Source organism: Cavia porcellus, unplaced genomic scaffold (assembly GCF_034190915.1).
Source record: "Cavia porcellus strain 051 isolate PalLab524CR breed Dunkin Hartley unplaced genomic scaffold, mCavPor4.1 scaffold_23, whole genome shotgun sequence".
Lineage (NCBI taxonomy): Eukaryota > Metazoa > Chordata > Mammalia > Rodentia > Caviidae > Cavia > Cavia porcellus.
Window position 1 is genome coordinate 35,844,670 of NW_026947506.1, and position 25,374 is coordinate 35,870,043.

At 42.4% G+C, this 25,374-nt stretch overlaps 1 protein-coding gene across 3 annotated transcripts; it reads left to right on the forward strand.

Moving 5' to 3' along the window:
* The first annotated feature begins 1,632 nt into the window (after positions 1-1,632).
* On the forward strand, positions 1,633-17,233 carry LOC100718487 (small integral membrane protein 10-like protein 2A). Of its 3 annotated transcripts, none has more exons than XM_063234142.1 (2): positions 1,633-2,056; positions 15,409-15,696. In XM_063234142.1, exons 1-2 carry the CDS (start codon positions 1,871-1,873, stop codon positions 15,427-15,429), a joined length of 207 nt encoding a protein of 68 aa, XP_063090212.1. In that variant the 5' UTR covers positions 1,633-1,870; the 3' UTR covers positions 15,430-15,696. The 3 variants fall into 3 exon arrangements, with proteins under 3 accessions (XP_063090212.1, XP_005008842.2, XP_063090211.1); XM_005008785.4 differs by having other exon boundaries at positions 1,868-2,056; positions 15,409-17,233; XM_063234141.1 differs by lacking the exon at positions 1,633-2,056 and adding an exon at positions 13,469-13,489 and having other exon boundaries at positions 15,409-17,233.
* Positions 17,234-25,374: the final 8,141 nt, after the last annotated feature.

Genomic DNA, 25,374 nt, shown 5'->3' on the forward strand with positions numbered 1-25,374 from the left:
GATAGATAAAACTCTGGAAGTCATAGGCATAGGAGAGGACTTTCTGAATAGAACCCCAGTTGCACAGGAAATAGTTCTGTGAATCACGTTATGGAATCATATTAAATTCAAAAGCTTCTGTAAAGCAAAAGAAACAATCCACAAAGTGAAAAGGCAACCAAAAGAGTAGCAATTTTATAGCTGGGCATGGTGGTGCATGCTTGTAATTCTAGCACATGAGATTGAAGCAAGAGGATCAATGCAAATTCAAGGCCAGCCTGGGCTACAAAGTAAGTTCAAGGCCAGTCTCAACTGCACAGTGAAACCTTGTCTCAAAAAGACAAAAAAATAAATAAATAAATAGCTACTCCACAGAGGATTCATATCTAAAATATTATATAAAGAACTAAAATAATTAGTCCTCCCCCAAGAAAGACCCAATCAAAAAATGGGCAACTGAAATAGACACCACAGAAATACAAATGGAAATATAAATACATGAAGAAATGTTCAACCTCATTGGCCATTTGAGAGATGCAAATTACAACAGCGCTGAGATTCTGTTTTATCCCAGAAAGAATGGGCATGAAGAAATCAAATGACAAGTGCTAGAGAGGCTTTGGGGGAGGAGAGAAGGAAACCTTCTACATCGTTAGTGTGAATGTAAACTAGTACAACCACTTCAGAAATCAGCATGGAGATTCCTTAAACTAGAAATTCCATTTAACTTAGCTATTCCCCTTCTAGGTATCCTCCCATAAGAGTGAAATGCTTTGTATTACAGTGATGTATACAAACTCATGTTTACAGTAGCTACATTTTGGAAAAGGAAGCAGCTTATATGTCCATCAATAGATGAATGGACTGCTCTACTATAAAAATCAACTCAAGTAATTTTTAGGAAAATGGATACACTTGAGACCATAATGTTCAGTGAAATAAATCAGACACAGGAATTTAAACATTGCATCGTTTCTTTTATTGAGAAGCCCAAGTTATAAATAAAGATAAAAAAGAGATAGATGATAGAAGTAGACAGCTAGATCTTTCGCAAATGGAAAGGGAAGGAGAGAGGGAGGGGATGAAATATGAATTAAGATGTGTTATGTGCACGTACCAACTTCCCACAAGGAATGCAGTGCATTATGCGCTCTACACATGTACTATTAAACTTAACTTTAAAAAGTTAAAAATTCCCTGTACCACAATGAAACAAAAACAACAACCAGAAGTTTGTGAAGTTTAACTACTTTTACATCGAGGGCTTTAGTTAATATTATAATTATTAAAAGGTTAAACTATATATAATGACAACATGAACAGCTCAGACCCTAAGTAATCCACATGGGGAGAATGGATTAGACTTCTTCCCAAAAGCTTCTTTTCGTTTTTTTAAAATTGTAGTAACACACATAAAATTTACAACTGTAACGATTTTAATTGTATAATTCAGTGGCATAAAATACATTCACTTTGTCTTGCAGCCACGCCTCTGACCTCTTCTTTTTGTTTCTAGGACTCACCAGTAGAGGGCATCAGGAGATAACACATTGGTCGTTTTTCCACGCCCCACGCATGCGTACTTTTCCTGTGGGAATGCAGCAGGGGACTGAGCCGGGGGCGGGGCCTGAAGGCCGCGCAGGCGCAGAGCGGGTTTTTGTGACATCACGCCGCACGCCCGGGCAGGCAAGCGGGCGGCGGCTCGTAGAGGCGCTTCCCTGAGCGTGACGCGCAGACTCGGCTTCCCCGCCCGCCCGCCGGTCTCGCCGACGCCTGCCTCCCTCGCTCCCTGAGCTCGCAGAGTGCGGGCCAGAGGCCGGGGGCGGAGGCCCGGGGAGACGCGGAGAGGAAGTGAGGGAGGGCGGGCGGGGGGCACGGAGAGCGTCTCTATATGGCGGCAGTTCTGTCGGGCCTGGCTGTCCGGCTCTCGCGCTCAGCCGCCGCCCGCTCTTATGGGGTCTTCTGCAAGGGGCTGACACGCACGCTGCTCATTTTCTTTGATCTGGCCTGGCGGCTGCGCATCAACTTCCCCTACCTCTACATCGTGGCTTCCATGATGCTCAATGTGCGCCTGCAGGTGAGTGAGCCAGACTGAGCCTCTTGTACCTCTCCTGTAGCTCGAAGGCCCAGGGCGGCCCTGCCCACCTTGCCGAGCGGGACACAGATGCTAGCAGTGGCTGCCGCCGGTGGGAGGCCGAGTGTGTGCCAGGCACTGTGCATTTTGCCATGCAGCTCTACTCAGGAAAACTCACTGAGGTTGTTACCCAGTTTTTGCAAATGAGCAGGTCCCTCACCTGGTGGGGCGGGGCCGGGTCCAAGCATATGGAGACATTCGGAAGATGACACTGTTGGGTTTTGGTGGTAAATTTATGGGTGAATTTTCTGGTGCCCAAACTGCAGATTCCTTGCATCTTATCATTGAAGCTTAAAATAGATTGGAGATTAAAAGTGTTTTGATCCTGTATCTTTTATTCTGGCCAGTGGTAGAAGTGAGGTGGGGATGAAGACGAGAGAAAATGAGGAGGAAGTAGAGATGAGAGATTTCAGAGGCCATGAACAATTAAGATGTGAAATAAGAGCGCACATACTGGCACCCTAGAGACCACCTTTGCTGCCTAAGACGGACATTTTCTCCTCTTGAATTACTTACAGTTCTTCCTAGTGGAAGGGAAGTTATCAGGTTAAGAGTTTTTAAAGATGGCTAGCTACTGAGTTGCTTTTGGGTTCTGTTTACATGCCTTGGAGTGTCACAGGGACACATTCCTGTCCTTGGAGAGTTTACAGTCTAACAATACTTACATTGCTCCCTGGTGTGCAGAATGAGCCAATCAGAGCGGTAGGACCAGGGTTTTCTCTGATTGGTGATACCTGAGTGCAACTGCCCCAGTGCGTGTATCTTCAGGTTTTGGATCCCTGACACAGGGTAGTAGAAACATGAAACATAAAGCTATCTATTGATCAAACTTGTGTTAAAGTGAGTTGAGGTGAACCTATTTTAAGGTTTTAATTGAGATGCTTTTATGTGAGCAAGTGCTTGGGGTATCCTCAAATGATACCAGGCTAGAGGATTGCAAAACACAAATATCTTTGCAGCAGGTGGTACAAATGAGTAAAAGGTGCTGGTTGTGGTAAACTAGAAAGGTTGTGGTAAACTAGAAAGCCTGTGCTCCAGCCACTTACATGCTGTGGAAGCAAGGGCCAGTGTTTGCCAGATCTAGTGAGACACAGAATGAGAGACATCCTGAGACAAACGAGACATTCTGATTTTTAGGTATCAGATTAACTCAGACTTCCAAAAAAGAAACTGAAGTCGAAATAAAAGTATCTAGAGACTATATCTGATGTCCCACTTTAGAGCCTTGTGTGTAGAATTACATATAATTTGTAGTCGTTTATAAAATCAAGAGGGGCTGTAAGAGGCTGTGTGCTACATAATGCTGTTATGTCAAAAGTTATCTTTTTAAAAAGCCCACTTTAGGTGCATGGTACCTATTATCCTAGCAGCTTGTAATCCCAGCCCTTGGGAGACTGAGGCAGAAAAATGACATATATAAGGCCAACGTGAGCAACATAGTGAGACCCTGTCTCAAACGAAACAAAACCATACCTTTCTCATATATCCACTTCTCCATTTTTGGTCACCTCTCTAGTATAAACTACTCTAGTCATTCACTTGAACACTTTGCAATATCCTCCATCTGTTCTCTCAGCAGTTAGAGAAATCCTTTAAACACATAAATCAGGTCACATTATTCCTATAACAAAACAAAATGGCTCCCCTGGCACACAAAATGCAGTTGACGTGTTTCTGTTCTGCACATCTTGCTTCCACACCCCTCTCACTTCTCACACCTTGCTCAGCTGTACTTCATCAGGGTTTCCTGTCCCCAGTGTGTGCCCCTTCCTCTCCCTGGACATTCACACGGCTGTTAATTCCACCCCAGTGCTCTTGCCCAGCTCTCTGGATGCTGCTAGTCTCCATGCCTTCCTTCTCATTGCTTCAGAGAGGACTGTGGTCAGATACATCTCTGTAGCCTTGAACCTGCTTTCCCCATTGCGAGGAGTGCTGAAGGTTCGTTTGTTTTATAAGTAATACACAGGTTTCCATATTGCTTACTTGTTTGTAGGACAGTGAGATTATCTCTGGAAAGGTTATTTAAATCCAAATTTCATAACAAGGGGTCTGCACTGTAATGATTGAAAGTGCGTTTTATAGGAGGGAAGTTGGATCTATAATGAGAGAGGTGTGGGGAGTCAGTGAGTGCAGACCCATCAATCCCAAAAGCCCATAATAGGTGACATGGGGGGCTTGATATCAAGTGGTGGTCCTAGGACAGTACAGGTTCTGAGGATCTAGGGAGCTGAATGGGATGTTATTCAGGGGCAGGTGAAGGGTAGCATGCTTGTAAGATAGTTTCCAGGTACCTCGGAGAGGGACTTACAAGGAACTGCATGAGGGTTGCAGGCTTGATCTTGGGCATGAGCCAGTGTTACAAGCAACCATGGGTCTCCTGGAGGTGGAGGGGTGGTGTGTTTTATCATAGCTGTGGTGCTTATCTGCTACATTAAGCTCTCCTACAGATTTTAGAGGTTTTTGTTCATATATGAAAAATCATTAATTTGCCTGCTTTGACAGTTTATTCTGCCCTTCTTGGTAAGGGGAAATGCAACAGGAAATAGAATCTGAGTAAGGGAGACAATCCCAGCTCATTACCTTTTTTCAAGAATGCTTCTTCTTTCATTGCAGGAAACCTGTTTACAAAGTAGTAAATCTTAAAGGACTCCATTTTCCATGTGTACTTAGACCCTCAGATTTCTTATAGCTCTGAGGTAGTAGTGCTGTGTTTGTTGTTTTTTTTTTTTAAATCGGTACTGGGGATCGAACTCACAATCACCTGCTTGCAAGGCAGGTGCTTATGCTGCTGAGCTAAATCCTCAGCCCCTGTTTGTTGGTTTTTTAAACTACAGTCCTGGGATTTGAGATTTGAACCCAGAAAGCACAGAGCCCTTCTTAAGATTTTATTTTGAGATAGACTCTCCATTAGTTATTTAGACTGGCCTTGAATTTGAACTCTCCTGTCTCAACCGCTAGCGCAGCTGAGATTTCAGGTGTACACCACAGTGCTGAGTTTAATCCGGGTGGTATTTTTTTTTTTTAAGAGTTGGGCAACCAGGGGCTGGGGATTTAGCTCAGTGGCATAAGCACCTGCTTTGCAAGCAGGCGGTTGTGAGTTCGATCCTCGGTACCGATTGAAAAAAAAAAAAGGAGTTGGGCCACCTATGACCTTGAACATGATAGGTAAGCATCCTAGCCCTGAGCTACAGCCCAGCACCAGTGAAGCACTGTAAAGGAGGTTAATACCTTTTAGCATGAAAGATAGTTGAATGAGAAAAATAGATACAAAAGGGATTTGTAAACTGAGAAGGGTTATCATTTATTTATTTTTTTATTTTTGGTACTGGAAATCAAACTCAGGACCTTGCGCTTGCCAGGCAGGTGCTGTGCTGCTGAGCTTTGTCTCCAGCTCAAGAAGGGTTATGATTTAAAAGTGTTATTTGCACCAGGTGTGACGGCACAAGCCTGTAATCCCAGCATTTTGGGAGGCTAAGGCAGGTGAATTACTTCGAGTTCAAGGCCAACAGAACTCCTGAACTCCTGTGTCCCAAAGAAGTATTGTTTGAAAGCTAGGTGTTGTGGCATATGTCTGTAATCCCAGCTACCCTGGGAGACTGAGGTAGGAAGATTTTTATTTGATAGGTAGACTGAGCAACAGAGTGAGACCAAGTCTCAAAAACTAAAAAAGTAGTTTACAACTAAGCCTTAATCTTCTAGAGTTGTTAACGTTCTACTTATTTATGTAGAATCTGACATATAAGCATTATAAAAATAGAAAACATACCAGGTACTCAACATATTAAAGGCAAAATTAAAAAATAGTACCGTGCACCTGCTGACATTTAACAGGTTATCCTTAAAACTTTTCAGTTACTGCCTGTGGGAAGAATTAGGTATTTCAGTCCCAGGTCACCTCGATTCTTGTAACCACCAAAAGAGAAAGCCTGAGAGAAGAACAGAGAAAAGATGATACCATGAAGATTGCTGATAGCAATGTCCTCATTTCACCTGCGGCCTGTTTTGCTACCGTGTGCTCACTGTGCTACCTTGTGCTCTGTGGACTTTTCTTTGGCTGCATACTGCCTCCTAGTTCTGTAATCCCAAATACTTTTACCCCTTGGTAAGGACGATTGAACCTAGGACCTTTGGACTAAGCTGTACCCCAGCCCTTCAAAAAAGTTCGTTTTTATTTTGTTTTTTGAGAAGCATCTCACTTTGCAGTGTAGGCTGGCCTTGAGCTGCCTATGTAGTCCAGGTTGGCCTTGGATTTATGTGGTGATCCTCCTGCCTCAGGCTCCCAAGTGCTGAGATGTTATAGGTGTGCACCACCACATTGGGCAATTCTTAAATTTTGAGACAGGGTCTTGCTAAATCACTGAATTGCCCAGGCTGAGCTTGTATTTGCAGTCTTCCTGCCTTGCCTCCCTGAGTGCAGGAGTTGTAGGCATGTTCCCTAACTGCTCTTTCTTAATCTTCTCCCTGTTGAATGACTTTCTAAAACCATAGCTCCGTAGGTTTCAGTCACTATCAGGTACCTGGAAGTCTTTGTTCTTACATCCCAAGCAGGAGAAATTGAGGAGCTCCTTGGCATTCCTAGTAGAGCAGATGGGGGGAGGGTGTCATTGGTTAAGTGAGAGTTTTCGCCCCAGAGATGTGTGGGTTGGAAGAGCACTGAGGTTGGCAGAGGAAACAGTTGTGGCCATTGCACTGTCCCTGAGGTGAGGCTGGCAGGATAAGGCAAGGCTGGTGGGGCTGGAGCAGTAAGGGGGGAAAAAGGGTGGTTCAGGTGAAGGTGCGGAGTGTTGTTAGCTAGTGGCCACAGGAGGCAACAGCTGGAGACCAAGGCTCTGGGAAAGACCAGATTTTATTCACTTACACGCAGACTAACATCAGAGTGGTATCCCTGAATATCTGAAGGAGAATCTGAGTGTATATAGGATTTTTGGATTGGGATTGGAATTTCAGAGACTCGAGATGAAGTATTTAAAGTTAAAACTGCATGGATAATCAGTACAGGTGTGCAGACAGGACTGGCGCCAGGACGCCTTCAGGTCTGGTCCTAAATGTCTTTATTGCCCTTGTTGTTTACCAGGGCCATCCTGTTGTTTACAAGGGGAGACATGAGGTCTCTCAGGTTAGCCTATGGAGAACATCGAAGGACTTAGTCTAAAGCTCTCAAGAGCTTCTTCCCAGGATTGATTGTAGTTTGAAATGAATTTTACTTGTTGCTGGATTTACATCAGCTTCCTTCAAAGAAAATTAGGGGAAATTACAGACTATCAAAGCCTATAAAATGTTACCCACCTTTGTGAAAGCCTAGTAGGCCAGGTCAAAAGTGTGTACTCAGTTAAGCTTAGGAGTTTGTCCTGGCTTCCAAGATACAGATCACCTGTGTAGTTGAGATGATAAACACTATGGAACTTTTCTTTAACTTCAAGTCAGTGCACTAATCATATATAAATATGTGCTTTTTGTGCATGCATGCATGCGTGTGTATGTGGGGAGATGATGGTGGTACTGGTACTGCAGATTAAACTCTGGTCTCATGCCAAACTACATTTACAAACTTTAGCCCTTTATTTTGGAGACAGGGTCTTGTTAAATTGCCAATGCTAGGCTCAAATTTGGGATCCTTTTTTAACTTGGGGTGTTGGATATTTTGTCTGAGCAGTGAGAAAAGTAAGTCTTTTGTCTAATGATTCAAGTCAGTATTATGTAGGTTTGATCTCTGTACTAATATTAAAAGATACCCATCATATATAAAATGAAGAACAAAAAACGTGCTTAAGGGCCATTTATCAAGCTGGACATGTTGGCACACCCCTTTAGTCCCAGCACTTGGTAGACTGAGACAGGAGGATGGCCATGAGTTTGAGGCCTGCCTAGACTATGTAATGAGTTCAAGGCCAGCCTGAATTACTTAGCAAGAGCCTGTATCAAAAAAATAAAACAAAACAACGCTTGTTTCAAAACAAAAACAGAAGTCTAACCTGTCTTGAAAAGAACCATTTATCACTCTTGGCATGCATAAGGATCTGGATTCAATCTGCAGCATGAAGAGACAGACAGACAGACAGAGAATGAGTGAGAATGAGAGAAAAAGACAATGTAGAAAATAGAAGAAAGGTGGGATGTGGTGGTGCACACCTGTAATCTCATCACTCAGGAGGATTGTTTCGAGTCTGAGACCATCCTGGTCTACAAAGTGAGCTCAAGGCCAGCCTGACCTGCATAGTGAGACCCTGTCTCAAAAAGAAAAAAGTATTTGAAAATCATATATTTGGTAAAGGATTAATATATTTAATATAGCTGGGAGTGGTGGCATATACCTATAATCTTAACACTTGGGAAATTGAGGCAGGGGTATTGCCATAAATTTGAAGCCAGCCTGGGCTACAGAAGCAAGTTCAAGGCCAGCTGCACTATATGGTGAGACACTGCCTAGACAAAATTCTGAATATATAAAGAGCTCTTGTAAGTCAAAAAAAATCCCAATCCAATAATTAGCAAAGGGTTTGAACAGAGAGTTCTCCAAAGAAGTTATACGGATGACCAGTGAATCTATGAAAATACACTGAACTCTTAAGGAAAATGCAAATTGCTTAACCAAAATGAGATACCACTTCATTCCTACTAACTTAGCATTTATTTATTTGTTTGTTTGTTTGTTTGAGTTTGAACCGAGGGCTTTTTCACTGAGCTATATCCCTAGTTTAGTCTTATTTTTTATTTTGAGATAATCTCGCTAAGTTGCCACATTGCCCAGGCTGGACTTGAACTTGCGATCCTTCCGCCACCCATGAGCTCCAAGTATGGCCGTGTATGCCACCATGCCTTTAGGATGGCTGTTAATTTTTTTGTTGTTGTTAAAAAGGGGAATAAGGGTAATAAATGTTGGTGAGTATAATGAGAAATTGGAACCTTGGTGCCTTGGTAGTGGAATGTACCACAGTGCAGCTGCTGAAAAGAGAGAGCTTGATGGTTCCTCGAAAAGTTACACTTGTTTTTACTGTATGACTTACGAATTCTCCTTCTGGGTATGTACTCTCAAGATTTGCAAAGACTAATAATTCTTGCATTTCAGTATTCATAGCAGCATTACTCCAGAAGCCAAGGGTGGACGTAATCCAAGAATCCATTACCAGGTGAATGGGTAGAGGAAATATTGGCTGTCTGCACAAGGGAATATTATTCAGAATGGATTGGAAAGGGTGGAAATAATTCAAGACTGGGTCAACAGTGAATGGATAAAGAAAATATTGGCTGTCTGCATAATAGAATATTATTTAGCTTTTAAAAATGAATCTGACAAAGCTGTAACATGGATGAGCCTTGTAGACATTCTGCTAAATAAAGTGGCCACAAAAGGACAAATACTGTAAGATCCCACTTATATGAGGTCCTTAGAGCAGACATTCATAAAGAGAAGAGTAGCATGGATAGGCCATGGGTTGGAGGAGAGGATGGGGAGTTAGTGTTTAATAGATGCAGAGTTGCAGTTGAAGAAGGTGAAAAAGTTGTGATGTGGACAGCAGAGATGGCTGCACAGCAGTGTGAGTGGGGTTAATGACGCTGTGCTGTCCGTTAGAAACAGTTAAGAGGGTGAACTTTGTGTGTATTTTACTACAGTTTTTATGACAGCAATTAATAGAAAGGCCCTTGATGTGGTGGCAGTGTTGAGCAGCATTGCCTTAGGGGAATAGTGGCAGGAAACCATTCGGCTGGAAAAAAGGAGAGGGACAGGAAAGGAGCAAGAGGACCCCCCCAAAAGTGTCGGGTAGGTCAGGGACAGTGGTCCTTCGAAAGTACTTTGCCTTTCACTGAGGAGGTGGTGGAGAGAAGCTTGTCGAGCTGGGTGTGTGACATAATCTGATTTACTCCTTTTATAGATCATTTTTTTGAAGAAAAGCTTTATTATGGGGCCCTGGGACGGTAGCTCAGTTGGTGGAGCACTTGCTTCAGGCTCTGGGTTCTATCTCCAGGACCACAAAAAGTGAGGTAGCATAAAAGCTTTATTGGAAGTGTTTGGGTATCTAAAGGATGGGCTAGTATGGGGAGCCCCATGTTTGACAAAGATTGATTCTTTGCTAATCTGCTCTCCAAGCCTGCACATTCTCCATCCTCCCGCCTCCCACTGGAGTTGTTGCTGTTTTGCTTTTTACTTTGAAATAATTTGGCTTATAGAAAAGTTGCACATAAATACAGAGAGCCCTCATGGAGCTCAGCCAGCTTCCCCTAATGTGAGCTGTGAGCATTGTAGCTGACCACCGTGGCACATACACTGCTAAGACATTAACGTTGGTTGTGCTTCTCCCACTCGTGTCCTTTTCCGTTGCCAGATTGCTTTGCAGTTAGTTGTCATGTCTCCTGATAATCTCCAATTGGTGACATTTCTGTTGTCTTTTCTTTGTCTATCAGCTAGACATTTGAGTCGCTCTGCTCTGCTCTCTCTTCTCTTCTCTTGTATGGTCCTGGGGATTGAACTCGGTGCCTTTCCACTGAGCCCTGTTTATTTATTTTGAGCTGGGATCTGCCTAAGTTACTTAAGTTTCTCTAGGCTGTGGTTGAACTTGGAATCCTCCTGCCTCAGCCTCGCAAAGTGCTGTGGTCACAGGCATGTGCTGTCAAGCCTAGTTTGTTTTTATTGTTTGACTCATTTGTACTTGTTTTGTTTGTTCCCGTTTCTCTTGAATATGTACCTAGAAATGGAATTGCTGGGTCACATATGCCTCTTCCTCTCTCATTCTTTCAGGAGAATCAGTGGCCCGTCTCTGTAAGAACAGAGGGAAGCAGGGGGGTCTTTGTAGTACTGGAGAGACAGGGTGGGGCAGTTGGGGTAGCTGCAGTGGGTGTGGTGGCATTGTCCTCAGGTTTTTTTGTTTAATTTCCTGGAGGTTTGTTGTTGGTTTGTTTGTTTTGTTTTGGTTCTGGGGATCCAACTCATGACCTGTGCTTGCCAGGCAGGTGCTCAGGCCACTGAGCTAAATCCCCAGCCCTGAGGTTTTTTTTTTTTTTAATCTGGTAAGAGTTGAATTTTTTTTCTGGTTTGTTTTATCTTGTTTATGGCTTGTAGTGTTTTTGCTACCCTGAAGTTTAATTTTAGGAAGTCATAAAGTCTTAACAATTTTTTGTGACTTGAAGGTTTCATCATCACCTTCCCATTCTTCTGTAGGTATTGCTTCCTTGTCTTTTTTTCAGTACTAAAGGTTGAACCTAGGGCCTTCCCACTGAGCCCTTTATTATTTTGAGGCGGGATCTGGCCAAGTCACTGAATTGCTCAGGCTGAGCTTGAACTAGCAGCCCTGTTGCCTCAGCCTCTCAGAGGGCAGGGTTACAGGCATGTATCACCAAGCCTGGTGTTTGTCTCTTACTTGGTTTCATTTGAAATTCATCTAGCTCATGATGGATGGCTTAGGTATAGAATGACCTTCCTCAGGCAGCACAGCAGAGAACCTTGTGTATGTGCTGTTAATATCTTTTTCACACAGGTTTGCTAGAAAATAAGCTTGGAGAAAATAGAGTTGTTTTTGGTACCTTGCCCCACTGCCAGCACCTAAGAATAGCAACTGGCTTAGATAGAGAAGGGGCTCCGCAAACATTTGTTGACTGAATCAACAACAAAAAGTCTTGAGTGGAATCAGAGTTTCTAAGTATTTGTAACAAAGCACAAGCACCTGCCTGGCAGGCGCCAGGTCCTGAGTCCAATTCCTGGTACCAAAACGTAAAAATAAAGTTGTCAGCTTGCCCTCCATGAAGGCAGTTACAAGGTATGCACTCATCAGCAAGACAGGGAGTGCAGTGGGTAACTCTGTTCACCCTTCAGTTCACTTCAGCCTGGGCCAAGACTTCTGCTGCTGCAGGAGATGTGCTGTCCTTGTGGAGTTCACTTCCATGTGGCCACATTCAACAATCACTTCTCTGCCACTTTACCGAACATCTCAGCAGGCTTTGTCATTTGTTCCCTGAAACATTCCTGTTGCAATTGATGACAGCTGTTATTTGTTTGGTACTCATGGGATGCTGGTCAGAGAAGACACTTGATGCTTTCAGACCATCTTAGTCACTTTCCCATCAGTGGGACAAAATTCTCAGCACCCACAATTTAAAGGAGGAAGAGGTTACCATGGTTCACAGTTTCAGAGGGCCTGAGGCGGGAATGGCATGATGGAAAGGCCATGGCAGAGGAAAGCTGCTCAATTCAAGGTGGTTTGGAAGCAGAGAGGGAAGGTAGGAGCTGAGGAAGGGGACACAGCCTTCCAGGTCACACCCAGTGACTTGCCTCCTACCAGCCCACTCCCTAACAGCATATTCATCTGTGAACTTTTGAATAGATTAATCCACTAGTGATGACTATAGAATCCACGATCCACTCCCCTTCCAAAAAAGCTCCATTTTTGAACACATGAGACTTTGGAGGACATTTTAGATCTGAACTGCAAAGCACACTCACAGCACCACACAGCAGTCATAAGGAAGTATGACTCTCCCTGGGGATATTGAATGGTCCCGGTGCTGTTGCTGGGTGTGACACCTCTCCTGGACATACTTTTTGATTGTCTAGGTGACTAGGAAACAGGGTCGTGGCTCTCAGTAGGGCATAGTTGGTTTGGTGAGAGCAGGCATGACTCAGATGTATCGTGTGATCGGGAGCAGGAACTCGGTGCCGTGAGTGTTGTCCTGACTTATGAGTCAGCTTAGTTTAGAAGCGGGGCCTTTCCTGTTTCTCATCCTGATGCTGTATAGAAATTTAGGGGTTTGTTTCAGCCATCTCACCTGGTCATCTTAGTCATGGCACAGTGATACTCAAGTAAACTTACCAGTGCTCATCCCCACCAGCTGGGCGAAACCTGTGTCATCATGGAGTGTGCATGTGAGCTGTCCAAGCACAGGGTCCTGCTTGAAGCCCATTGTCGACCTGGACCTCCTTGTTTTAGGCTTCTCCGGTGTCCCCTTTGGGATTGGCCTTGCCAGCTTGCTTGTGGAAGCATCTGGGTCAGGATATTTTTAGCTCACAAAGCACTGGTAGTTGGGACAGTCAGGTGCTGGAGTCCATTAATAGCCCTGTCGGGGAGGTAAGGGGAGGCATCCAAGAGGGCAGCGGCTGCCTAACTGGGTCAGGCCTATTGTCACCCGGAAGCCGGCTGCCTCCATAGATGAGGATTTGGCAAAAGGTGCTTTCTCCTTCTGCCCTGGTAGTCGAGGACATTCCTGGATGAGGTCCTCTGTTGGAGCACACCGCCCTCTCCACAGCCTGTCCACATACAGCCCTTATCACCTTTGCTGGGGTGGCAGGGGGTGGGTATAAGTTCAGGAGTTTACCCTTCCATATGCATTTTATTTTTCCCTTGAAATTTAAAATAGACCTCTTCCCTTACTATGGTGGTCTCTGTTTTGGTGAGTAAGTTGTTTGCTATGATTTAAGTTGTTTATTACTGTAGATTTAATGTGGGTGTGGGGCAGGAAGGCTTGGAGCCGAGGAGTTAAATATATAATTATTTTATTTATACTTTATTTCCTACCGTATACATCTAGAGTAATAATGACAGAATAAATCACAAATGGCTATTAAATATGTCTAGAAATTATTTGAAAGTTATTTCTGGCTTTGAAAATATAAGGTAATATTTGTAACAGGTTAGTTGAGGACTGACTGAAAGTGTCAATAACTTGCTAAGAAAAAACTAACTTGCTATTTCTGGTAAGAAAATTAAATGCATAACTTAATTGAATTTACTAAACAACTAGGAATGGAAGTAGAGTCTCATTGTGAAATACAGGCTGGCTTTGAACTTACTATGCAGCTTAGGCTGGCTTTGAACTCATGATGATACTCCTAGCTCAGCCTTCTGAGTGCTGGGAAACAAACATGCACCACCATACCTAGCCAAGGGAACAGTTTATCATAATTAAATACATGATTACTTTATAATTAAATAAATGATTGATTTAATGGCATCTTACTTGAAATATTTAACACGACTTGGTATATACTTCATCTTTCTGAACTATACTGTCTTTGTAAAGGGACATAATAAAAGTGGTGAGAAATTAATTTTCCTGAAAGCTGCCCCATATTAAATGGCCTATTTTTCTTAAGAATTAGGAAAAAAAAAAAAAAAAAAAACAGGGCAGGACATTGGTACATGCTTGTAATCTGAACACTCCTGGAGGCTGAGATAGGAGGATTTAGTTCAGACTTAGCCTGTGACAGTTTAGCAACTTAGCCAAGGTCCCCCCCCCACCCCACGCACACACACAAAAAGCTGGAGATGTAGCTCAGTGCAAAGGCCTGGTTTCAATTCTGGTCCCTTAAAAATAAAAGTATGTATTAAAATTTTAATATGTATTAAGTATATATGGGCTTGGTGATACATGTCTGTATCCCAGCATGCAGGAGGCTGAGACAGGAGGATTGCCTTGTGTTTGAGACCAGTCTGAGCTAGTGAGTTCAAAGTCAGCCTCAGCTACGTAGTGAGACCCTGTCTCAAAAAAATATTTTAAGCCAGGCATCCCAGCACTCAGGAGGCTGAGGCAGGAGGATTACCGTGAGTTGGAGGCCAACCTGAACAGTAGAATGAGACCCTGTCTCAAAAAAAAAAAAAAAGTATTTCATAACGTCTTGCTAAGTAATTAACTGCCCATGGCATCCTTAAATTTGCAGTTCTTCCTCAGTCTTCCAGTGGGCTTGCATGACAGGTGTTTGCTGCCACACTTGGTTTATGCTTTGCATTTCTGTCACTTTTGGGGGAGCATACTAATAATGAACCCAGAGCCTTCACACTGAGCTGTAACCCCAGCCTTGTTTTTTACTTATTATTCTTGAGACAAAGTTTTGCTAAGCAGCTATATTACCCAGTCTGGGCTGTAATTTATGATTGTCCTGCATCCCATAATGCTTGGATTACAGATATGCTTAGCTTTATATCATTTTATAATATTCAAGTATATTTTTATCAGTTAATTATAGTTATGATCACATACCTGTCTTTAAAATTTTTGAGCATGCCCCACAATTATACACCCTCATAAGCTATTTTGGTTTTGGGTTAAAGATTTCTCTACCAAGAATCTCTACCAAGGATTCCTAGGTTATGACAGAAGACAGGGTGACACTTATTTCTTAGAGATGGTAATGAAAAGATCAGCATGCTATTAATGCAGTTTCCTAAAAATAAAAGCAGACTAGAGGTTGCGCACAGCAATAGAGGGCTTGCCTAGTATGTGCTTAGCCCTGGTGAGTTCAGTTCAATCCAGAACCACACTCTGACACCTCTGTCTTTGCTGTAGAGTTTTAATTTAATTATCTTTTCCAGGTTCATATTGAGATCCACTGAAGGCCATCCCCTCCCTACAGAGGCGTCACCCTAGGCTCATCACCTCAAAGAACAGAAAGCATGAGGGACGGAAGAGGGACCCTTGGCACCTGCATGGCCAAAGCAGAGGGGAAGGGAGGAGAGGACTGGGACAGACTGTCACTCAGCCTCAAGAGGAGCACGCAGGAGGGGAGCACGTGGCCTGCAGATTCCCCTTCCCAGCTAAACACGCCTGCAGTTGACAGAAATGGAAACACACAGAGTGAGGCGCTGTCCTCGAAAACGAAAGATAGTCTGAGCGAGACTGGCCTCCTGCCTCCCACTGGTGACAGGGCACTTTTGTATTTGAAGGGATCCATGGGAAGAAATTCAGCCCTGGCAGTGGTTCCCAGTAAGGTTGTGGATCCGTCCCAGGTCCTTGCATCTGTCCCTGTGAGAGAGTGCCTTGCCGCGCTGTCCCATGTCATCAAGGAAGCTGTGCAGAGGAACTGGCCAGGAAGAGGCCCAGGAGCTATGGACAGCCACAGAGGACAGTGCTCCAGCAGAAGGGCCTGGGTGTCAGCGCCACCAGGCTGCTCGCAACTGTGGGAAGTGAGAGTTTCTGAGGATGAGCCGGTGAGGGCTGTTCCTGAGGGGCCAGACTCTGAGTTAGAACTGTCCTGCCTGTGTTTCCTGCTGCCCCATTCACTGCACGCCCATCCTCGAAGCCTCCTAAAGGATGAGACACAGTGTGACCATCTCGACCAGCTAATGCCTGTGCTTTCAGAGCAGATAACACAATACAGGAACATGCTCTCAAGTATAAATTGTACCTCAAATAGTCTTCAGATAACATTGGGGTTGTTGGCTGTATGACCTTTGACATTAGCAAATCCAACAGGCCATAGTTAAGGTACAAGCAGAACAATAAAAATAGTATCTTAATTTTAAAGTTGTCTTAGAATGATTTTTTTGCATTAAGTCTGGATGCAAACAGTGCAGTCATTCAGTTCCTGCTTTGGTTTGTACAGCTAGACAAACTTTCTAAGTCGAGTATAAACTTGCTAAAAGCTAGGTAATGCAGCAGGAAATTTTTGAGCATGTTTTAAATTGTGCTTGTAAGACAAGAATCGGGAAACCCTTTCAGGAGATTATTGATTTATCCAGTATAATTTCAGCTGAGAACATGGCTTACCACGAAGTTCTTTGTCTCTAGTACCTAATCTAAAGGGCTACTGTCCCAGATACTGTCTGTCTCTTCAGCTGTCCTGTCACCAAATGGAAGTGGATCTTTGTAAAGTTTACCCGCTGTACTTTTATGAAGCCTTGCTGAGTTCATGGTGAGCTGTTACTATTTCTGCGTTTTGTAGATTAATTTTGGTCTGCAGAAAAATTTGGTTTCTTACACTTCTTTCTACTTGAAATGGAGTTTCAATGGAGGCCCTATGGTGAAAGTTGCAATATTAAATTTAGAATAATTTTCTCAAACTAGGATTCCTAGCAGTGTTACCCTAAGTAAAAAGGAGCTTGACTCTGCTGTAGCTCAGCTATAGAGAGGCAGATAAAGTATTTTCCCTTACAAAAGTTCCCAGGTCCAAGGAGTGGAGATCTTTTTTTACACTAAGACTTTTCTGAAGTAACTTGTTGATAACTTTAATAAAGGCCACTTAAGAGTGTTGTTTTTTAAGGATTCCCAAAGTGAAGCTAAAAATAGTCATTTTGGGAATGATTGCATATATCAATTTGTATTATGTGTTAAATTACTATGCCATGTGCTATTTTAGTGTTTTGGTAAAATGGAGAATTAAAATCTGTTCTTTAGCATAATAAATATGTCTTATTTTGACATGTGTACTCTTGGTTCTTGTCTTTATTAATGTTGTCATCTTCATAATATTTTTTTTGGTGGGAGGGCACAATACTGAGGATTGAATCTGGGATCTTTACACTGAGCTACACCCCCAGCCCTTTCTTGGGTCAGTGTTCCTCTGTTGCCCAGGTGGGACTTGAGTTTTTGATCCTCCTGCCTCAGCCTCCCAAATTACTAGAGCTGTAATCATGCACCACTGTGCCCAAGCTTGGAAAGCAAAATGTGCTAGGTATACGCAGACTACATAGTGAGATGAGGGGCAGGCTGCAGTATATAGACCCTATCTTGAGAAGACCAAAAAGAAACCAGATGTCAGGCTGGAGGGGACACCCCTGCCTTCCTCCCGGGGTGAAGTTGAGGTGCTGCACTCCTGGGGGTGGGCTGCTGGGTGCCCTCGCAGAACAGCTGCTTCCTGCCCGGCCAGATGACCCCATCTCAATTGGGCAATCTCCTTCCTGGTGTCACTGGGGATTATGAAATGAGATGGGGACACAGATGTTTAAGAACGGGAACTGGTTTCTTGTCAGACTCCTTTTACACTCCCCACCCCCACTTTGGGATGGAAGTTTCCATGAAGTGTGAACTCTTACTTCTTTTGTAAATTGCAAGTATAGTCTATAAATGTTGAACTCATTGCTAAGAAAAAGTATGGAATTCCCTGTTTGTACCAGATGTTGGGAAATGTAAACTATTTCCATATGGTTATTTTAGAAGAATGTATGAGTTTCCTAAAGGTGATCTTGAGAGAGAATTCACATTTTTTTTCTTCCCAATTGTTTTGTGCAGATAGGGTGAGTTTTCCCCTTTGATGTTGGCTTGGTTTCCTGTCTAAGGATGCCCTCTCGTACAGAATTCTAGGTGTTAGGTTATTCTGGTGCAACAGAGAAGCAAAAGTACAAAGTGAATGGGTTTATTGAGTTGATGTAGAAAGGAGCACACAGCCCATGGCAGTTTGATCTGTCTCCTTCCACCAGATCCAGAGAGGCAGAGGGATATGACCTCTGATCAGAAGTGGTGCATAGGGCAGGCATTGATGACGTGTGAAGAACCGATGGAATTCTCTGTGATGGAATTCTCAGGAAGGGGAGTTGCAGTTAAGGGTTGAAGGAGAAGCAGGAACTGGTAAGTGCTCCTGCTTTGGCCTTCCGCCACGTTAGACCACTGCCATAATCGTACAGTAATTTATATTAGGGCAAGAACCTTTCACTAGGGAGAAACATGGTACCCTCACCTGTAAAGTTTTATGACTGCAAAAGAAGGCACACATTTCTGAGGTAATTGGTAGAGAAAGATATTCCTTTTTGTGTGTGTGTCTTTTTGAGACAAGTCTTGCTTATGCAGTTCAGGCTGGCCTTGAGCTCACTGAGAGATATTCTTAAACTTGGCCTGATGATTCATACATGTAATCCCAGCACCTGGGTGGCTGAAGCGGAAGGATTTCAGCAAATCTCAGGCCAGCTGGGCTATGTTACAAAACCTCATGTCCTTAATCCAAAACCAAAATAAACAAACCTTCAGGTAAATATCCATAATTGAATTATAAAAGAAGTGACTTACTTTAAAAGAACAATAGTTCTTAGATTTATGTGCTTCCCACCATTGTGCCCTTAACGGTTGAACAGCACGCTCAAATTTAGAAACAATGCTTAATACAAAGTATTGGTTATCACATTTGGAAATTTTTGTTTTGGACATGATATTGAATGATGAAGTCTAGAAATCACAGAAGTTACAAACCTGTGGTGAGAAAAAAGTACATTAGGAAATTTGTATTAGCTGGGCATGGTGGTATACACCTGTAATCTCAGCACTTGGGAGGCTGAGGCAGAGAGGTTGCTGTGAGTTCAAGGCCAGCCTGGACTACAAAATGAGTTCAAGATCAGCCTTAACTACATATTGAAACTTTCAAAAAGACAAAATTTGTTTTGGATTTAAATAGAACATTGTTATATGACCATTGATTTTATAAATAGGGTATGAAACAATTTAATGGAAGTCTGTGCATTCTGAAATTCAGATACTGCTATCAAGGTTAAACTCGACTCGTTTGTACATAAATGGATGCACTTTGAGACTATAATGTTAAAGAAATCAGAAATATGACATGGTTTCTCTTACATGAGAAACCCAAAGTATAAATAAAGAACAAAACAAAAGATACTAGGAAATGGAGGTAAATCTTTTGCAAATACAAAGGGGACTAAGACAGGAAGGGAAGTGCAGGGAAGAAGAAAAAGCATCAAGGCATGTCACCAACTCCCTGCACTGAATGTCCCAGTCATGTTCAAACATGGGCTAGAAATCTTCAAAGACCATTTGCCACGATCTGACAAAATGAGAAACGTGCTGTAGAATTTTTATGTATTTCATTGATAATTGGTAAATTCTTTTAAAACATTCTGAGCAGAAAAAACAAAAGGCTCCTCATGAACCACGTTTGTGAATGCAGAGCTGAGTGCTGCTCTCCCATGTTGCAAGTACCTCTACCAGAGTGGTCGGTGACCATCTGTCCAGTGAAACACCACGCTGGCAGCTTAAGTTCTAACTCTTACACACGAGCTGCTTGCATTTGACTCCCCTTGACTTCCAATTTTTTATTAACCATTTTTGTTTTTTTCATAACTAATGCTGGGTGTAGTGGTGCACATCTGTAATCCCAGTGCTCTGGGAGGCTCCAGCAGGAGGATGCTAAATTCAATCCCAGCCTCTATCTAGCAAGACCTTGTTTATAAAAAAAAAAAAAGGGCTGGGTATGTAGCTCTGGGTGAAGTCCTTGGGTTCAGTCCCCAGTGCTGGAAATAACAAAACAACTGATGAGATCAATTAAAGGGGCATCTGTTTTCCCTTTTCAAGTCCTCACTGTTCATTGAGAGCTATGTTGTAATTTTATAATGAAAAACTTGGAAAAGGTTATTTCCTAAGTGCTTTCTTAGAAAAGATAAACTTCAGAAGATCAACTTGTCCTTTTTTTTTTTAAATTTTAATTAAGGAGAAAAAAAAAACCCAAAAAGGGTACAAGTTATACAGAATTTCAAAAAAAAAAAATAAACAGTAGGAAATCACTCATTAATAGATTACATATTGTCATTTTAGAAATAGTTGTTCCGGGGCTGGGGATTTAGCTCAGTGGCATAAGTGCCTGCCCTGCAAGCAGGTAGTCGTGGGTTCGATCCCTGGTACCGATAAAAAGGAAAAAGACAAAAAAAAAAAAATAGTTGTTCAAATTACAAAATTAAAGCATATAAAGTGGACATTCAAACAGTGAGACTGCAAACAGTTGTGTTCAATGATCCAACAAAAACTCAGTAATATGGTTATCTATCTTATACACTTAAATATACATGCAGTTATATCCTTTAGAGCACTTTCTTCTCTTTTGTACAATGACAATTACACATTTTGGGTTTTATTACTGCCACAGTTCTTACTACTTTTTTTTTGAAGAGAATAAAACCAAATGTGACATAACAAATCAGAGTCAGTCAAACCAAAAGGATGGACGTAGTACATAATGTAAAAACAGAATACAAGGTGATCAACAATGGTTACCATAAAGCCCCTTGCTATCTTAAAAAGAATTGCCTATATCATCAGTTATAATAAAATTGAACAAAACAGTGAAGAACAAAACCAATAAAACTAAAACATTGGAGACATTACAGGACTTCAAAAGAAACTAATAGTCAAACCAGAATGGGCATCATAGTGAATCTTATTGTCTTCACAGTTGTTACCTATACTCTCAAACTTGGTAATATCAAGCAAAACAGAATGGAGTAAAATCAGTCAAAACAAGATGGTGAGAGCAATACAGGGTTTCAAATCAAGTTAATAGGAAATCAAAGTGTGTTACTATAATATATCCTGCTATTTTTATTTTTTCCCTTAATTAAAAAGATAAAAATTAAAAAAAAATAAAAAAGGAGATTGAGATAAAAGAGGACATAACAACAAAACAGCACAGGTCAAAAAAAAAAAAAAACAGCACAGGTCAGAACATAACCATTTAAGCAAAATAGTGTTTCACTACTACATATCCCGACATAAAAGTAGTTATCAGAGTGTGTCTTTCCTTGAAATCTTTGAGTATAACTTCGTATATTACAGTATCAAACCTATCAATACAATGTAAAACCATTCAAGAGAATGACAGTATTTTTTTTTCTTTTTTCTTTTTTCCGGTACCGGGGATCGAACTCATGACCACCTGCTTGCAAGGCAGGTACTTATGCCGCTGAGCTAAATCCCCAGCCCTGAGAATGACAGTATTACAGGATATTTAGAACCAACTAACAGAAAATGAACAATGGTTTCTGTATTATTTCCTTGTCTATAAAAGTTTTTGTTTATATTATCACATATAATAAAATCCAATAAGATACAACCTGTTAAGACCCATGGAGACAGAAGAACAAAAGCTTGATGGGACTTCAAAACAAGATGATATTAAATCAGCACTAGCTATTATGATGTCTTGTTTTCTCCAAAATAGCTGTTCATACCATCCAATCTTCTCTGCCTCATTTCTGTTGAGCTCTTTTTCTGTCATTAGTTGTCAGTTTGTCCTCTTCATTTCGCTTTCTGCTCTATTCATTGTGGCCTCTCTGCCACTGTTTCTGGGATCTTGGTATTTTTCTTTTTCAGAATGTCCTGCAGTATTCTCTGTAGAGTTGGATTGGTGGCTGCAAATTCCCCTAGTTCCTCTTTATCCTGGAAGCACCTTGTTTTTCTATCAATTTCTAGGGATAGTTGTACAGGATATATCAATCTTGGCTGGAAGTTATTGTCTTTCAAAGCTTGAATTATTTCGCTCCATGCTCTTCGTGATTTGATGGTTTGTGCCAAGAAGTCTGCTGTAATTCTGATGGGTGTTCCCTTGTAAGTGATCTGTTTCTTGTCTCTGACAGCTTTTAATATTCTGTTCTTATATTGGATTTCTGGAATTTTGATTATTATATGCCTGGGTGTAGTTCTGTTTGGGTTGTAGGTAGCTGGGGTCCTGTATGCCTCATACATCTGAGTATCTTTATCTTTTGCTAAATTAGGGAAATTCTCCTAGATTATTTCTGTGAATAGCCTTTGTAATTCATTTGTTTGTATCCCTGCTTCTTCCTTTACATTCTTGATTCTTAAGTAATAAATCCTCTTATCATCTTCTAGCCTTTGTATTGTTACTGCTTGTTTCCTTGATATTTTTAAGAAGTTTTTCCTTTCATGTTCCCACATTACAAATCTGTCCGCCAGTTCAGATAATCTATCCTTACTTTCTTTCAAGCTGTTATGCCAGCTTTCAATAGAGTTTTTAGTTTCCTGGTAATCTCTTTGAACCTGCTTCATTTATTGTACATTTTCTCTATTTTCTGCATCATACAATTCTCCCCTTTTTTTCTGTTCTTCCATTCCACCATCTGTTTTTTCTTGGGAGGTGCTTAGTGTTTCTTTAACTATTCTACTTATATCTTGCTTTACTTGGTTAAGTACTTCACTTTTGAACTCATCTATGAGGTCCCAGAGATATCACTTTATGTCTGTTGGTGCTGTGTCTGATATTGCATGTTTTCTGTCCTCATTCTCCTTTGCATTTACCTTTCCTGGATCAGTGTTCTCAGGGCTGGGGACTGAGGACCCTTTCTTGTTGCTCCCTCTTCCCATACTTTTTATTCCTTCCATATAAGTGTATATAGGAGGCCCAGTTTCTTTCTTTGTAGATTACAGTTTGTTTGAATCACGCTGAGTAGGTGTTCCTGCCCACTGCAGTGTACTAGGGAGACACAGACCCGGGCAGCCTATGCTGGGCCTGCCCCTCCAGGTCAGTCAGCCTGCTGAAGGCTTCACTGCATTAGGGTGCACTGCCAGGCCCAGGGACCTGGTTTGGGCTAGCCTACTGGGTTTTAGTCCGTGGTGTCACCCAGGTCAAGCGCTCCCACCAATCCCACTTGAGAGGGGAATATGTGACTAAAGTCACTGCAGTGTCCTGTTCCGGCTAGTCTGCCAGGTCCCAGAATGTCCTCTGTTGGAGCCTCCTAGTCTATGGAAGGGTCCCCGTTCCTCTCACTCACTGCAGGTCGATGCAGGGCTCTCTGCCAGCTCTGCTCTCAATTCAGTTCACCAATTCCTGCTCTCAGAGCTTTTGTGTCTCTATCCCTGCTGTGCCGATTCAGATGCTGCAGCAGCGGCAGGAAATTCAAGCCATGGTTTCCAGAGGTGTGGGTTCCAGCTTCGGCACTGAGGCTTTAGCTGTTCCAGTAGTAGCACCGGGATTGCATTTCCAGTTGGTTTCTCTCAGCTTAGTTCATTCCTGAGTCGGCAGGGTATATCTACCCTTGCTTAGGACTCCCCACACTGCACCATTCCTGGATTCTAAGATGGCTATCTCAGAGAGCCTCTGTAGCTGCTGTTATCTATCCACCATGTTATCAAGGAAGTCCCTTTGTCCTTTTTTTAAAAGTTAAGTTTATTGGTATTTTAGATATACATAACGATCACATTTGTTACCGGGAACTTGTTCCTGAACAGGATATATTTTAGTTCTTCTTTTTTCCCCATTCCTCTCCCATCTCTTCAACCCCTCTATACTTCTTTACAAAGCTTTGTTTCCATTTTATCCTTTTTTCCTTTCCCTTCCATCCACCCAGTTCTCCTTCTGAAAAATTACGGCCTATTTCAAAGTATGTATAGTATATTTTGGTTTTATTTGCCCTTTTGGTTTCTCTCACCAGAGACGATACCTTTTTCTGAAATAGGATTGCTTTCTTAGAGTGGAGAAAGACTTTCTTTTCATTACTGGAACCCAGGGCTTTTGCACTGAGATGTATCTCCAGCCCACCTTTTAATTTATCTCTCGAAACATTTGCTAAGGTGAGCTTGGACTTGCTGTGATCCTGCTGCTTCAGCCTCACAGAGTTCTGGGATGACAGGTGTGTGCCATCTCCCTGGCCATGCTTGTGTTTGTGAGTAGATGGAGTTTTTTTTAAGAAATTGTTTTATGATGTAGCTAAGCAATAGAGTGTGTGCTTGGTAGGCATAAGGCTTGGATTCCATTCTCAGCACTCACCCCCAAATATTTAGGTGTATAATTGTAGAAGTTTTTTGGGTCTCATCGTAGTATTGGGAGAGTGGAATTCTCCAATTAACTATTTGATGCTTTCATTTTGTTGAGGGGAGCAGACTTAACCTGTTTTCCATTCTCCTGTCTGCTCACAAAGAGTTCTGACTCAGTAATCAGGAAATAAATAAGCCAGGTGTGACAGTGTATGCCTGTAATCCCAGCACTTGGGAGGCTGAGGCAAGAGGATTGCCATTAGTTTCAGGCCAGTGTGGGCTACATAGTGACTGCAAGGACAGCTTCAACTCCACAGCAAGACTCTGGAAAGAAAGAGAGAGAGAGCGAGGAGAAAGTTGTGGTAGTAGACACTTGTGGTCTTCAGTTGGGAAACCAAGGCAGGAGGATCACCAAGTTTGAGCCCTGTCTGGACAACCTAGTGATTTAGCAAGTGAAATGTTGAGGATGTAGTACAGTTGGAGAGCTCTTGCCATATGTGGGAGGCCGGAGTTCAGTCCCCAGTGCCACACACACATAAAAGTTGGTACACTCGGGGGCCAGGGATTTAGCCCAGTTGCATAAGCGCCTGCCTGGCAAACACTTAGGTCATGAGTTGGATTCTTAGCCAGATACCTCCTTTTGGTTCCATGTAAATACTGTGGATTTGAATTGAATATATTTATATTTTCCTATTTTTCTTTATTCCTTGAATTTGTCAGCCTCAAGGATTCTGGGAGCTCAAACTTAGACCCCACCTCTTTTGGTCACACTGGGACTTGAACCCAGGCCCTTCACACTCAGCTACATCCCCAGCACCTTTTAAATTTTATTTTGAGACAGGGTCTTGTTAAGTGGCCCAAGCTAGGCTTGAACTCTGTCCTTCTGCCTCAGCCTCAGCCTCCCAGAGTGCTAGAATTAAAGGTATGGGTCACCATGCCCAGGTCGCCCTCCCCCCGTTTCATTTATGTGGTGAATATTACACCAAACTGACTTCTACTTCCCTGCCAGCCTGCATCAGGAGCGATGACTGAGTGAATTCTTCAACCAGAGACGGTGGTAGACGTCTGGATTCACC